At 36.6% G+C, this 14,915-nt stretch overlaps 2 protein-coding genes across 3 annotated transcripts in view; one reads left to right on the top strand and one right to left on the bottom strand.

Annotated features, from left to right (window-relative positions):
* Positions 1-1,256, bottom strand: part of dock8 (dedicator of cytokinesis 8) — a 113,129-nt gene extending 111,873 nt beyond the window's left edge. Inside the window, exon 1 of the mRNA XM_041786841.1 lies at positions 1,007-1,256. Coding sequence (XP_041642775.1) covers positions 1,007-1,059 — 53 coding nt within the window. The 5' untranslated portion in view covers positions 1,060-1,256. The remainder of the gene's footprint in view (positions 1-1,006) is intronic.
* Positions 1,257-4,885: 3,629 nt separating this feature from the next.
* The window catches only part of cbwd (COBW domain containing), a 40,867-nt gene continuing 30,837 nt past the window's right edge, over positions 4,886-14,915 (top strand). Inside the window, exons 1-7 of one of the 2 annotated variants that reach the window (XM_041787951.1) lie at positions 4,886-4,989; positions 5,276-5,429; positions 6,837-6,923; positions 7,676-7,772; positions 8,028-8,119; positions 11,031-11,090; positions 13,404-13,441. In XM_041787951.1, coding sequence (XP_041643885.1) covers positions 5,315-5,429; positions 6,837-6,923; positions 7,676-7,772; positions 8,028-8,119; positions 11,031-11,090; positions 13,404-13,441 — 489 coding nt within the window. In that variant the 5' untranslated portion in view covers positions 4,886-4,989; positions 5,276-5,314. The remainder of the gene's footprint in view (positions 4,990-5,275; positions 5,430-6,836; positions 6,924-7,675; positions 7,773-8,027; positions 8,120-11,030; positions 11,091-13,403; positions 13,442-14,915) is intronic. The other variant, XM_041787950.1, reaches the window with a different exon arrangement.

Here is a 14,915-nt window from a genome sequence, read left to right as displayed (position 1 = left end):
GCGTTTCTTTTTTTGTTGCTACTGTTTTTAGCTGCCCTGGGCCAATACAATACGTGATGTGAGTAATGTGCATATAACCGCCTTTCATCTAAATATTAATCTGTCATTTTTAACCCATGTCACAAAGTTTAAGACAGCAAACTCATGCGTGTTTTAAAGAGCTGAAGAGGCAAAGAATCATCCCTTTACATGAGGATAAAAGAAGTTTAAAAGAGTGTTGTTTGAGGACAAAACAAGCCCAAGGGATAGTTTATAACTGCATCAAACAACATGTTGAATTTGACCAAAAATAATCCCTTCTGTCCTCATCTACATCCGTAAAGTGAATGAACCCAAGTGAACTGAGCCAAACTAACTCCAACATTACAAGCTTTATCTGCTCCTGCTGCTTATCATAGGAAGTATTAGTGTATTTGTTTTAAAGAGCTGTCTTCCAGAGGAGGTATGGCACACAATAGACTTCCATGTGCATTTCCTCCACACCTGCAAGTGTCATCATAGCAGGAACTATGACCACACCAGTCCACATTTATAGCAGCTGTATGAGGCTGTCAGAGCTTACATAGCACAGGAAATTATTATACTGCAAACACTAGATATAGTATCAGCATCCTGAAACTTATTCTACAAGGAATGGCACTTGTATTGTCAACTTTAGTGGAGAAGTCGTTTTTCTTCACTTGAGGACACTAGTTTAAGTAATTAAGGGACAACGTGGAAACAGCATAATTTGTTGTCACGAGGCTGTCACTGTTACTAGTTCACATTCCTTGTAATAACTCTTCTTGTAAGAAAGTTGGATCTTATCCTCCGGGCTGCTTTTTTTTCTGGGACAGTGAACTAACCTGCTGCATTAACATTCACAACATGTGGCTGCCTGCTCCACTGTTGAAAGCCATCCAACTGTCAAGCCAGGAGGGCTCACTCCCTCCCAAATCTCCGGGGAGAGGCACCAAAAGTTCTCTTTCACTCCTGAAAACAAAACAACCGGAGCTTGAATTTTTACCTGTTGATTTTCAGAGCGAAAGCCCGTCGCTCTGCGCTGCCCAGAGAAGCCATATGTGAGTCTGAAGTCCAGTCCGCCTCGCTCGTGCTGGATTTGGTGTGTTTTTTTTTTTTTTCCCTGCGGTCTCGTGCCGCCTCCCTGTCAACGAGCCACCGCTACTTCTTCTTCTTCCTCTACTCGCTGCAGCTTAACTGTCATGTCCACACTCATATCATCCTTGCTTGTGGCGGCAGCAGCTTTGCTGGGTGTAAACTTCCGCATTTGATTTGAGCCATCCCGTGGAGAGCGCGCGAGGGAGAGAGAGAGAGAGGGAGGCAGACGCTGGAGGCGCGAGGGTGGGAGGGGATGATATGGGACAGGCGCTGGATGAGACACGCGCGCTCTCTCGCTGTGGAGATAAGCTTTTTACCTCACATAAAGCAGCATCAATTTCCCTGCACTGCTCACTGCTTGCTTACTACATGCACATTTGTATGTGTGTATTTAAAATACTTTTTTTGTTAATTAATCTATTTTTATTTATATATATATATATATATATATATATATATATATATATATATATATATATACACATTTTACTTATTTATAGTACTCAACATTTGAAGCCTCTTTGATAATTCTTTCACTGGTTATGAAACGGTGCCTTATAGGAGACCAGCTTGAACTAGACTATGGGGGAGTAGAGTGAGAAATGACATGAGGGAAAGGAGCCATGGGCTGACTATGAACCCTGAATACATTCTTCAAGGTCAACAGCCTCTGTACATAAGGCTACTAGTGCCAGCTAAACAACATGTTTTTGTGTTTGATTGTTAAAATGCAGCAGCATAAACTCCAAGACAGTCTGGCAGCAGACCATAGATCTCAGATGGCCCCTCTCGCATTCTGTTATCTGAGACGCCAACTCTGTGATGCAACATATTTCCAGTGTTTTAAAATTCCCCTTTATTCTTAAACAAAGTCAGGCAGTCATCCATGAAATAACTATACTGCAAGCATTAAAGACTTACCAACATTTCAGAAATAAAACAGAGAAGGTCAGGTCTAAACCTGGGGTGAATTATAAAAAGACCCTTTTCAGAGGTAGATATGCGAGCAGTGGCTTGCTTGATATTTGTTAGCTTTAGCTAAAGCTAACAGAGCTACACTGTAAACATTATTACATAAGCCAAAGTAGCTTATATAGCTTTAGCAACAAGAGTTTGAGCAACAAGAGCTTTAGCATCATGACTTTAGCAAATATAGTCACGCCACTGTTGCTATGTAAGCCACGTAGCTATGTTATGTACATAGCAAACATAGCTTATATAGCGCCATTAGCTATGCAAGCTAGTTACAAAGCTATGCAGCTTATGTAGCCATCTGTAGCTTCATTGGTTAGATATCCATGAGGGTTAGCTACGTAGCTATGTTATCTATGTACCTTTCACTTTGCGACTTTAGAATATTTTCATGGCTTTTTCCTGTTTACTCCGTTTTATTAAACTTTAGGTAGTCATATTTTGCAGGTCAGGTTTTTAACTTTTTAACTTCTGCTATCCTAATCCTTACTTTAGCCTAACCAAACTAAAAGTTCATTCTAACTGTATTTTTAAAAATCTAACATGTATAGGCAGTTTTGGTCGTATTGAAAGCTTACGTTACTGAAGCTAACTTAGCTTTATTGGCTTACAAAGCTACCTAGCTAGCATAGCTTTGTTAGCTTTAGCTAAAGCTAACATAGCTATAGCAAGCCATTGTTTTTGTATCTACTTCTAAAAGGGGTCTATTCATAATATACCCCTAGGTTTAGAACTCTGACTCTGTTTTAGTTATGCAATGTTGCTTGGCCTGTAATGTTTGCAATGTAGTTTTTTTCCATGAAAGTGACATCCAGACTTCGTTCATGAATAACATTGAATTGCAAAAAAAAAAACAAAAGACCTGGAAATGCATTGCACCAGCAAATTACAGCCGTTCTGACATATGCTGGGCCTTAGATTAAAGGTCTGTGACAGGAGCTGTCTGAGATCTGATAAATGTTTACACTGGTCAAGATTAACAAGGAGATTTTTTTCTATTTTGTCCTCAGGGGGCGCCAAATACAAAACAAAGTGATAATCCCTTACAGGAGCTTTAAGTGTTGTGCTGTATGGCCGTAAATTGTGGAGCAGTGCACATCACTGCCCTTCTAACTGAGTAGTTGACAATCAAAATCGTGTTATTCTAGGACTAAAGAGGGGGAGATGAGATTCAGTTTCTGAACTCTGCTACTTTGGCAGTGACTAAAGCGATCCAAATAAATAAATTAATAGATATGCATAAAGTTTTTTTTTTTTTTTTTTTTTCTGAATATCCATTTAACAAATTATATTATGGCAAGTAGTTCTACTTGTCAACACAACAGACCACTGTACTGATTTTTAGCATCCATTTAAATTTCTACAGTTAAATGTAAATTAAAACAAAAAAGTAAAAATTGCTTATCGAAATAAAGAAACTTGGAGCTAGATTAATCTAGGACTGTCATCCACAGTTCTAAGAAGCTGAACACACCCACCTGCAGGGATGCTATCTTTCCTGCTTTACAAGGAAGTTGCTACTTCTAGGGGCAGGTTTAAGATTCTCATCGCCTTTGTGTAAGTTGCATTTTCAGGCGGCTTGTGATTATCTTTTTCTCTTTTTGTGTTGTCCCATTACATTTTGTAAAAAATATTTTTCAGACACATAAAAACTGTTATGATTTTTGAAAAGTTCAAGTGAAACAGCAGAAAGCAGTATGTTCTCTCGAGAGTTTAGGGGGTTTTAAGGGGAGGCACTTATCTTGCAGTGTAGTGTTTTTTAGGTGTGAGAAAATAACCCTTGTGGTGTCATCAGGCTTATCCTGCCTTAGAATGTTTAAACAAGGGTCACAACTTTAAAACAAGTTTAAAAGACACTCATGTTGCAGTCAAACTGGATTTTTCTGAAAAGAAATGTTCTTGCATATAACTATGCTGCAGTTGAATATTTGCACAGGGAAGAGTCTGTGTAGAGTTGACTTAAGGATGGTCTGAAAACAAGCTGCAAGAGACGTGGTTTCCAGATTTATTGTTGGTGTGAAGTTAGATCCAGCACTTGTCGGCATCTTACTGTGGTAGGCCACTTAGAGGAAGCATCTGTAATTAATGTTATTTGTGCTTCACTTTTAGCTGGAAGTGTAACTCCTGATCTTGCACAATAATACTTTTGTCATTTTTTTCCAACCACAAAGCATTCATATGAAAAAGAAGCGCACCCATTTAGTAAAAAATAGTCAGTGGAGATTCACCTTGTTATCTCAGCCATCTGCACAGGAAAAAAGCTACAACTGACCAAGATTTCCTTAGTGGTTCATCCTGTATGAAGACTGGTAGAGAGGCTTAGAGTATAAAACAACACATACAACTCAGCTATTCTTTTATAGAGAGCATTGAAATCCTTACCTGTTTATATTGTTTTCAAAAAGGTCTATTGTGCTTCCTGATAATCATCATCTTGATGTTTTCTGTGTTTGGTGGGCGATTACAAAGTATTTCTTAGGAGTAAGGGAGTCAGATGATTTGTTTGTTTGCACATACTTGGCCATTAACACCAATTAAAGTTGTGGTCACCCATTCTTTGATTAATGACGCCCCCTTGTGGTCAATACATTTTATCACAACCCTATTTGAATGCCTCTTTTCCAGCAGAAATTGATCAACAATATATTTTTTTATTTTCACGTAGGTGTAAAAATTATGCAGGCAGCCGTTTACTTCTGGCGTATTCTTGTTACTTAACTATTTTAAATCAATGTTTCATCCTTTGTTCAGACGTTCTTTCCAGGCTGTTAATGGAAGCGGAACCATTGAAACCGCTATGGTTTAAACGGAATTTCCACAGTGTAGGACGCTGTCAAAACCCACACAGCATCATTTGCAGAGAAGGAATAGTTCCTTGCCCAACCATTATATTTCTTTAGCTCGAGAAGATACTCTCAGGTAATTTTATCTTCAGTCGGTTTTAATGAAGGGACTGTCTTAGCTAGCTGTCGTGCCACAGTGAGCTGTTATTTAAAGGAGTAAGAGGCTAACAGAATGCTAACGGCTAACTCATTGACGGAGAATACACTTTCGCCGACTGCTGTTACTTTAAATCATCTTCAACAGACAATATGACATTATCTGTGGAATTTGTAGAGAATTGGGATTGTTTTGGAGTATGTTTGTTCCACTTTTATCTCATCCTGTCAGTAAATAAATAGTTAATGTGTTTCTGTTATATCAGATCTACATAGTAAAATAGTGGACAAACATTGCCTCAGGTATGGATGGTGCTGTGATGGAGGAGGAGGATGACTGCCCTGAGCTGGTGCCCATTGACAACCCTCCTGGTCCTCTTGCAGAGCAGATACCTGTCACTATCATCACAGGATATCTGGGTGAGAGACTGTGTTCAAGGCTTTAATGAGATCATCACTGAGATAATTGTGGGCAGAGATTTTCCAGTCCCCCCTCACGCCACCAAAAGAGCTACTCTGGTCTCACACCAGGCAGGACTGTTTTACTATCATACTTTGGTGGACGCGCATCCGCACATTTATCATACTCTATTTTCCAGCTGTAACAAGCACATGTCAGTTGTTTTCTTTGATTTAAAAACGGGGTTTCTGCTGATGAGAAGTTTATTTCAGATGTTTTCTCCACTTCTTGAGAAATTAACTCATTATCATGGCAAAATCAGCATTTCTATCTCAAAATTCATTGCTTTCAGCTCATTAACATTACATTAGGTTAGTCTGGTTGGTTCAATGTATTTATTCACTTATATACTACTGGCTCTATACTCTTGTAAAGTCTTTGTTTAGTACTTACTTACTAATATGTACTTTACCACACTGGTTTGCATTCTGTCATACCAGATTATCTACTTTTCTTATGCTTACATTTCACCATTATGCCTTAAACATCAAATTTTCTGAATTGCTCCAAACTATACTATTTCTAAATTGTATGCTTTGAGCTGTCAAAAGGTTAAAAATTTTAATAGTGATTGATCTCAGAATTTATGTAGTAAATTGCAATTAAATGCATCCTTTTGTAGCATTTTAAAATTCAACTATTTTGTTTTCAAAACTGTTTTTGTGTCATGTTTGATTTTTCTTCTGTTGAAAGCTAATGGTAATTGACTACCTGTTTGAATACAGACCTGATTTTTGTAGGTTGATCCAAAATTTTAACATGAATTTAACCATGGATAAAGAAACTTGCTATGGATTGAAAAGGAGAAATTGAACAGTAAAAAGGTAAATGTTGTATAACACACAGTGTAGATGACTTTTGACTTGTCCCCTGAGCTGTAAGTGAATTATTTTTACTGAAATGAGACATTAAGGAGCAGTGGTGGGATTATTTTACATCACTGTGGCTTCATGCAAATTATCCTGAGTGAAGAAAAAAAGTGCAGTAATTATGGACCTTATTTAAACATGGTCAGTGGAGTTCATCTTGACTGTTTACATATTCTGCTGTCACTAAAAGACACCATGTCAGTTTGTTTCAACACTTTTCACTTAACTTACTATTCCCTGCTAATAATGTCTTAAATTTCCCTCATAGATACTTTAGTCCTCATAAAAAGTAATAAATAATTTTATGTATATTTATTGTGAATTTACTTTTCTGCATTTATCTGTATTTTGATTTTAATTTACACTCACCTACTTTGCTGTTGTTGCCTTCTGTAAATAACTCCTTGTTTAACATAATGAGTATTAGTGAAGTGGCAGCAACTGATGTTTCATTGATGTTAATGAGAATTTATTTTGCACTAATTCTTTCCTCTATAGGTGCTGGAAAAACAACGCTCCTGAATTATATCTTGACAGAACAACACAACAAAAGAATTGCCGTCATTCTCAATGAATTTGGAGAAGGTAAAAAGATTAAAATCATTCAGGAAATCAAAAGAAGTAAAAGATTACCTGCATTTGCTTTAACTTGATGCAAGATGTAATTTCTTCAGTTTTCCACAAGAGGGCAGCATAAAGACAAGATTGTAGAGACTTAAGTGAAGCACATGGATGTGTGTTTAGTGTGTATCAGTGGAGGTTTTACATTATTTCTCACAAAATAATCTGTTAAAATTGGTTGTAAACAAAATAAACACATTTTATTATTATTAATAATAAAAGTAGTAGTAGTAATATACATTTTGCAGTTTATCAAATGAAATGTGCAAACTTTACCACTTCTACAAATTTAATGCAACATCAGTGTATGTTTTGTTTCATCTTTTATTAACAGAATTTCAAGTTTTGTACATCATGTTTCTTTTTGTACATGTAATCTTTTACTGTATATAGTTCCTTTAATGTATGTACAGTGGCTTCTTTTGTTATTATTGTGTTATATTTTATATTGCTTTTATTATTGCTTTCTTTAAGATCAGGACCTGAGTAGCTAATTCAGTTACTTTTCATGTTCTTTCATGTACTGGAATGAAAATTAATCTCCTTGAATCCTTGAATTAAAGTGGTCTTAAAGCCTATAATATTGCTAAATAATGTTAAAGCTGTATCTATTCAACATTATTTACAGCCATATAAAAATTTTGTTTATAGCTGCTTTATTTTTGACCAGTGAACGTTAAACCAAATGCTCTGTCTTACTCAATTGTCACCCTCAGGCAGTGCTCTTGAGAAGTCACTTGCAGTGAGCCATGCTGGAGAGCTGTATGAGGAATGGCTGGAGCTTAGAAATGGGTGTCTCTGCTGCTCTGTAAAGTACGTGAAGTAACAATAACCCATTTGATATGGCAGAATTTACAATTACTTGACACTTTAGTGTCTTTAGTTTAAAGTCTGAATCTTAATCTTGCCTTGTTTCATTGATTAATGGACAATCAATGTTGTATAAGGGCATAAGAACACAGTAATTCAGTTTTATCTTTATTTCACTGATGTGTAATGTATGCCTGTGGTTTAGATTTATAGAGAGTTTAAGTGTTCTGTCTCTTATAATTGCCCTTAACTTTTCAGGGATAATGGTCTTAAAGCCATTGAGAACCTGATGGCGAAGAAAGGAAAGTTTGACTACATCCTGTTAGAAACCACAGGGCTGGCTGATCCAGGTAAAACACACTTTGCTTTAGCTAGAATTAATCTGATTGATACAGACTATTGTTGTATTACAATTCTGGCCTTAGAGGCACATTTTAACTCCTTAAGATGTGAAGCTACCAGTTGTTAAACTAAGAGGTAGGGCTGCTCAATTATGGCAAAAATCATAGTCATGATTGCACTATATGTATAAAAGTACTCAGACACCTGACCATTACACCGAATGGGACTGTTATGACATGACATTGTATTCCAATACATGTACTTTAATGTGGAGTTGCCCCCCTTTTACAGCTATAGCTATCTGTTACTACACTTATGTTCTTACGTCCGTATGTATATGCCTTTATATGTTATGGAGATGTATGTATAGATACACATTATATGTGAATATATGTATGTATTTGCTTAAGTGTTTATTAATTGATATTATTTTATTTTATTCATTTTGCACCTTTAAGGAATTAATGCATTTGTCAGACTGTTCATTATTTCATTGATGCCTTGTTTGTCACAATGAGATAGCCCCAATAAAAAAATAAAATAGAATAAAATTTAAAAAATAACAACAAACACTTAAACTTTCACCACATGGCAAATTCTATGGACAAAACTGCATGTGGTACAGTAATTTTTTAATCATGATTATCTTGTTTTCATGAATGTGGGAAGCTAAAATCATGATTAAAATTGAAACCCATTGAATTGCCTAGCACTACTAAGGGGTGTTATGCATTGAATTCGGATGTGTATATGTGTCTGTGCTGGAGGTTCTCCTGGGCCACACAGAAACAGAATACAAAAATCAGCACATCTGTTAGATTGAAGAAATAATGAAAGGGTTTATTGGTGATGGTTTTTCAAGTCTATACTTTTTTATACCAGAGGAATAAAAACAGAATAATTAGCAGTTTCACTTCACATGACAGATGATATTCTGAAAAGAGCATCCATTTGCAAGAAGGTGATACTTAAAGCATACTGGAAATAAATGAAGAACTGATATGATTTATAAAGGCTTCATTGGCTCAGCCACTGACACTCACCTACAACCAGCATAACTGCTTTTAACTTGTTGGATCCAAATAGCATCCTAAAGCCAAAATTACCTTTGGTATCTCATGAAGAAACCACCTGGAGCCAGACAGACAGGTCAGCTTGTAAAGTTGATACCTAACTTTTACAGATCCTGTTGGCAGAAATTGAAAGGGAAATACAAAATACTGCTTTCAAAGATGAATAGTTGGACCGCTTTTCCTCTTGGTCAGCACTTGCACACCTTTCATCAGTGACTTCTTCAATCTGGTCTACTGAGCTATATGGACCAGTAGGCAACTTAATTTTGATTTTAGGACAGGAAACTCTGTGTCGACCTTTACTCTCAACTGCTTAACATTTTTAGCACATTATTAAGGTTTACTTATAGATCATCATCATGCATTCCAACTTTCTTTTCCCATATGTAAGAGATTAAATATTTTGCAACTCTTTGCACCAGACTTGTGTTTTGTCAGGAGCATCAGAGGAAACAATTTCCATCAGTGCATACAAAAAAAAAAAAAACAGTGCATCTCTGAGCTTTGAATCAGGAAATCAATATTAGGCCATTACAAAGCGAGCGCTCTGACAACTGGGATGTGTCGCTAAGTGACAGGTGTCAGGAGGTAGCGACACGGGCAGACACACGCCACTTGGCCCAACACACAGAACCAACGGAGCACACTCAGACTGGGGCTGTCCTCTCCCCTCTGACATGTCATTGGCTAAGACAGGCTCTTTATCGACTGGGACAGGTCTGTCATTGGCCCTGGCAGCGCTGTCAGTCATAACATCTCCCGGGGGATTTCTACTCTTCCATTCAGGAGAAGGTTGGATGAGTTATGTGAAACATGCCACTCAAAAGCAGTGTTTTCATTACGCATCCATCAAATATTTACAATGCTTTCTTATTCTTGCTTGGCAGTTTGACAAAAGTGCATTATGTGAACAAGCGGTGGTTGGCATGGGAACATAGGGTCTTATAATAACCGTCTGCACAGGAAAATGGAAACAAACCAAATTCACCAGAAGGAAATAAACAATTGAAGGCTTCTGATATTGGTTTTATCTGCTCCACAGAGCCAAGCAAGAAACAAAGGCAGACAGGTGTTCCAGAAATAGCTCAAAAATGACTTTAGGTGCAAAAACTTTTCATTCAGTGGATAAATATCACAAAAATAACTTTATTTATGGAGAGAACCTACAAAAACGATCACTTATCAGTTTTAAGTGCTCATTATTTGATTGTTCTCTCTTTGGTTGTTCATTTAAAATATTTAAGGTGCACTCTTTACAGTTTTATAAAATTTATTAGTCAAAATATAAAATTAATGATTGGTTGGCATACAAACACTATTAAATATACTTGTATTTCAGATTTTTAAGTCATGTTATATACTCACATTGTCATTTTTTATGGTGTCTTTTTTGTTTTTTCTTATCTGTACTTTTATGCCTTTTATTATATAGGAAAGTTAATTGAGCCAGAAACTGGGGAGAGAGATATGACATCCAAGACAGGCTGCATTTGAGCCTGAGCCACCCTCTCTGAGCTCAACAGCCTCTGTATATGGGATGCAGGGACACAACCATTAGGCTATCGGCGACCCATGAAGTCCTTTTAGAGTCCAGAGGGGAAATAAATATTTATGGTAGTCCACTGTAATTTTAACTGTGTTTTCTTTTCGTTTGATTTTCTGTTCAGTCTTAGAAGCTGTGTAAAAAATATATCATGTCATGCTAATGTGAATGCAGACAAAGACAAAAAAAAGGCATATAGTAGTGAGAATTCTTCCCCTGCCTCCCAAAAACCAACCCCTTAGACTTTTACAAATGCTTATCAGTTATTTACAATCCAATATACATGTTTATATCCTCTGACAGGAGCCGTGGCCTCCATGTTCTGGGTTGACGCAGAGCTTGGCAGTGACATCTATTTGGATGGTAAGATATTTGTAAATACACCGTTTGTCTATTTTACGTCATTGTTTTCTTGTGTTTAAGAGAGGATTTTAGCTGTTTATGAAACAGACTGAAATGAATAATGATGCCTTTTCATCAGCAAATATGAGAAAATACAAAATTCATGTTTTAAATTATGATTTAATTTATAAAGCGATAGAAACCATCCAAACCTACCTGGTCCTATGTGATAAGACCCCCCCCCCCCCCCCCCTTGTTAAATCAACCTGTTGAATCAAGAAATCACTTTGACAGATCCTGTCTGACAAAATGAAGTAGGCTAAGAGATCTCAAAAAGCAACACATCATGCCACCATCTAAAGAAATTGAAGAGCAGATGAGTAACAAAGTTATTAACATATATCAGTCTAGAAAGGGTTAAAAAGCTATTACTTAAGCTTTAGGACTCCAGCAAAGTGTGGCGAGAGCCATTACCACAAATGGAGAAAACTTGGAACAATGATGAACCTTTCCAGAGGTGGCGGGTCTACCAAAGGTACTCCAAGAGCACATCGATGACTCATCCAGGAGGTCACAAATGATCCCAGAACAACATCTAAAGAACTGCAGGACTCTCTTGACTCAGTTAAGGTCAGTGTTAATGATTCAACAAGAAAAGAGACTATGCTAAAATGGCATCCAGGGAAGATTTCCAAGGCCAAAACCAATGCTGACAAAAAAAAACAACACAAAGGCTCGTCTCACATTTGCCAAAACATCTTCATGATCCCGATGACTTTTGGAGAAATATTCTGTGGACTGATGAGACAAAAGTTTAACTTTTTGGAAGGTGTGCATCCTGATACATATGACATAAAACTAACAAGAACATCACACCAACAGTCAAACATGTGGCAGTGTGATGATCTGGGGCTGCTTTGCTGCTTCAAGACCTGGAGGACTCGCCAGAATTGATGGAAATAAGAATTCTGCTCTCTACCAGAAAATCCTAAAGAAGAATGTCCGGCCATCTGTTTGTGACCCCTAGCTCAAATGCTCTTTGGTTGTGTAGCAGGACGATGATCTGAATCACACCAGCAAATCCACCTCTGAGTGGTTTAAAAAAAAAACAAAAAAAACAAGGTTTTAGGAGTGGCCTAGTCAAAGGTCTTAAATCCAATCAAGATGCTGTAGCATGACAATAGACAGGCCGCCCATGCTCAGAAACCTCCAAATGTGGCTGAATTTGAACAGTTCTGCAAGTAAAGTGGGCCAAAATCCCTCCACAGCAATGTAAAAGACTCATTGCCAGTGCTGCCAATGCTTGTACTTGTTCACAACCAGTTATTAGGTTTATGGGGCAATTACTGTTTCACATAGGGCCAGGTGGGGTTGGATGGTTTTCCTCCCTTTACCTCCCTGAAATCATCATTCAGAAAATGCATTTTGTTGTTACTCGGGCCAGCTTTCTAATGTTGAAAATTGTTTTCTGACCTGAAACATTTAAGTGTGAAAAATACAACACAATGGAAATTCAGGATGGGGCAAATACTTTTTTCCGAGCACTGTACCAGACAAAATCAGAAAATAGGAGCCATAAAAACTCACAAGTTGAGGCTCTACCTGCTGAGAAACAAAACAGGTGTTAATAAGAAAAAGAAAAAAATATATAATTTTCAAGTCATATTAAAAAGCTTGAGATGACTTTATCTATGCTATTATTATTATTTAAATGGCAATTGGGTTAAACTTTGGTGTTTTTGGTTAGATACATTTGTGCAGCTTTTTTTGGACTTAAGAAAACTTTTTGGAGCCTTTGGCACTTTCTACCTGCATTTTAATCAGAATTGAGATAAGGTTTATAACTTGACTGGGGTTTTGGTACAAAAACAATGAACATATAGGTAGCATACAAAGTAAAACTTTAGTAAGTAGCTGTAGTTCTACTTTCAATACATTTATTTCAAATTAATATGAGATATGCAGAATAATTTTAGGGGAAATACTGTACAGCTGAAATAGCACCAAACACAGTAAAAGTCAGGGACAGTTTACTTCTCACTTACCCAAATGTTGCCAGCACAGTCTTAGGCATGACATGCCATGTTGTGTTGTTTGTGTGTCTGTTTTACTGGTGTGTTCTGAACAGTGTGCCCTTACACCAAATACTCAGCTGTCTGCTCTGTTATAACAGACCAGCAGACCAAAAGTGTGCTTCAGTTAATTTGGAGAAAGTGGTTTAGACAAAGGCATAAAACTAAACACCAAAAGGCAACTGCAATAAAAAAGTGTGTACAAGTTGTAGTAGTACATGTGATTTACCAATAAACGTTTTTTTTTTTTTTTTCATTTTAGGCATCGTCACAGTCATTGACGCCAAATATGGACTGCAGGTATGAGCCATGAATAAAGCTTTTTTTTAAATATCATGTTTATTGATAGGAATTATTAGTTATTAATAGCAGACATATGTCATTTTTTTCTCTATGTATGCCCCTTTTTGTTTATGTGTTTGAGCATCAAAAGTGTCTAGAGCTGTGTATTAGTATTGCTGTTATTTGCTGTTTTTATCTTTGGAGTGCCAAAACTTCTGTCAGCAAAACAAATTCACCCGTTTTTAGGTTTTAATAGAGATAGCTCTAACTTTCAAAGATTTTCAAATATTATTTGCTTTGGACTTTTTCTTGGTCTGAGATATGTTCTTGGTTGTTTCTTTGGACTGTGGGACTCCATGACCGTCCGTTTTTTACCTGTTTTTAAGCATTTAAGCAAATTTTTTTTAAAAGTATATATTCTTTAGAAAGTTATCATGTCATTCCTTAACAAAAACTTTTGTCAAACTTAAAAGTAGCATATGTATAAAGATTGAAAAGCATAATAGAAAAAATTTTTTTAGTCACTGGATGATTTAAGTAACTTATATTATCTAGCTTATATGCAGCTACACCTCTATTTCATTTATACATTTGTTTATATAAATACCTGTTTTCAATTATCTTGGTCTTACAGCAGTGCAAATCCATTACTTGTATATTTGTCTTATTCAAAAATATGAAGTCATTAGTTATATGTTATCTCAATAAAGTAAACTACAGTAAACCAATTTTAAATTGCATAATTGTTTATAAGTATACTGGTACAAACATTCATCCTGCCCTATGTGTGTTATTTAGAAATAAACAGGACAAGTGACATCCAGATAATGGGCTCTAATTTGAAGGTGTCATGCTCAGTAAGGTGACGCATTTCATGGCTTCAGTGATGCTCTATTGTCTCATTGAAAAGAGGCAAGAGGAAGGAAATAATAAAAGAGGAGGGAAAGAGGATGACTGATAGTCCTATTACAATGGTCACATCTCTGATATCAATTACTCCTTCACTGTCACATCCACTCATCTGCCTCTCTCCTCACCTGTCCTTTAACATATCCATCTGTCTGAGGGATTTCAGCTCAGCTTGCGCCCTTTGTCTCGCATTGTCTGAAATGTCTTTGAGTCTTGGTAAAGAGGTTGTTGAATTAAAAAAATGGACTTCTATTATTTTTTCTTAGCTTTTTGTCATTCAAGAAAGGCAATGACAGATGAAAGTCAGGTGGACACTCAGGGGTCAGGATCCAGATTAACACCTGCTGCTCTCCCTGTTTTTGTATATTAAACTGTTTTGGAAAATCCTGTGTCCCCTGTGCAAAACACAAGCCGAAAATGAAAAGTGATCACCTGTCATAAAGATCATTTAGCTTTTGAGTAGATGAAATACAGACCGTTCTTTTGCCCACATGTATGCCACATTTTTGGGTAGTTTTAAGCAAATGTTGTTGCAACCTTTTCAATGTATTTTTGAGCTCATTTGTACTTTTAAATCCTTTAA

The sequence above is a fragment of the Cheilinus undulatus genome, linkage group 5 (genome assembly GCF_018320785.1).
Source record: "Cheilinus undulatus linkage group 5, ASM1832078v1, whole genome shotgun sequence".
NCBI classification, from domain to species: Eukaryota; Metazoa; Chordata; class Actinopteri; order Labriformes; family Labridae; genus Cheilinus; species Cheilinus undulatus.
This window is presented reverse-complemented; position numbering and strand designations above follow the sequence as displayed.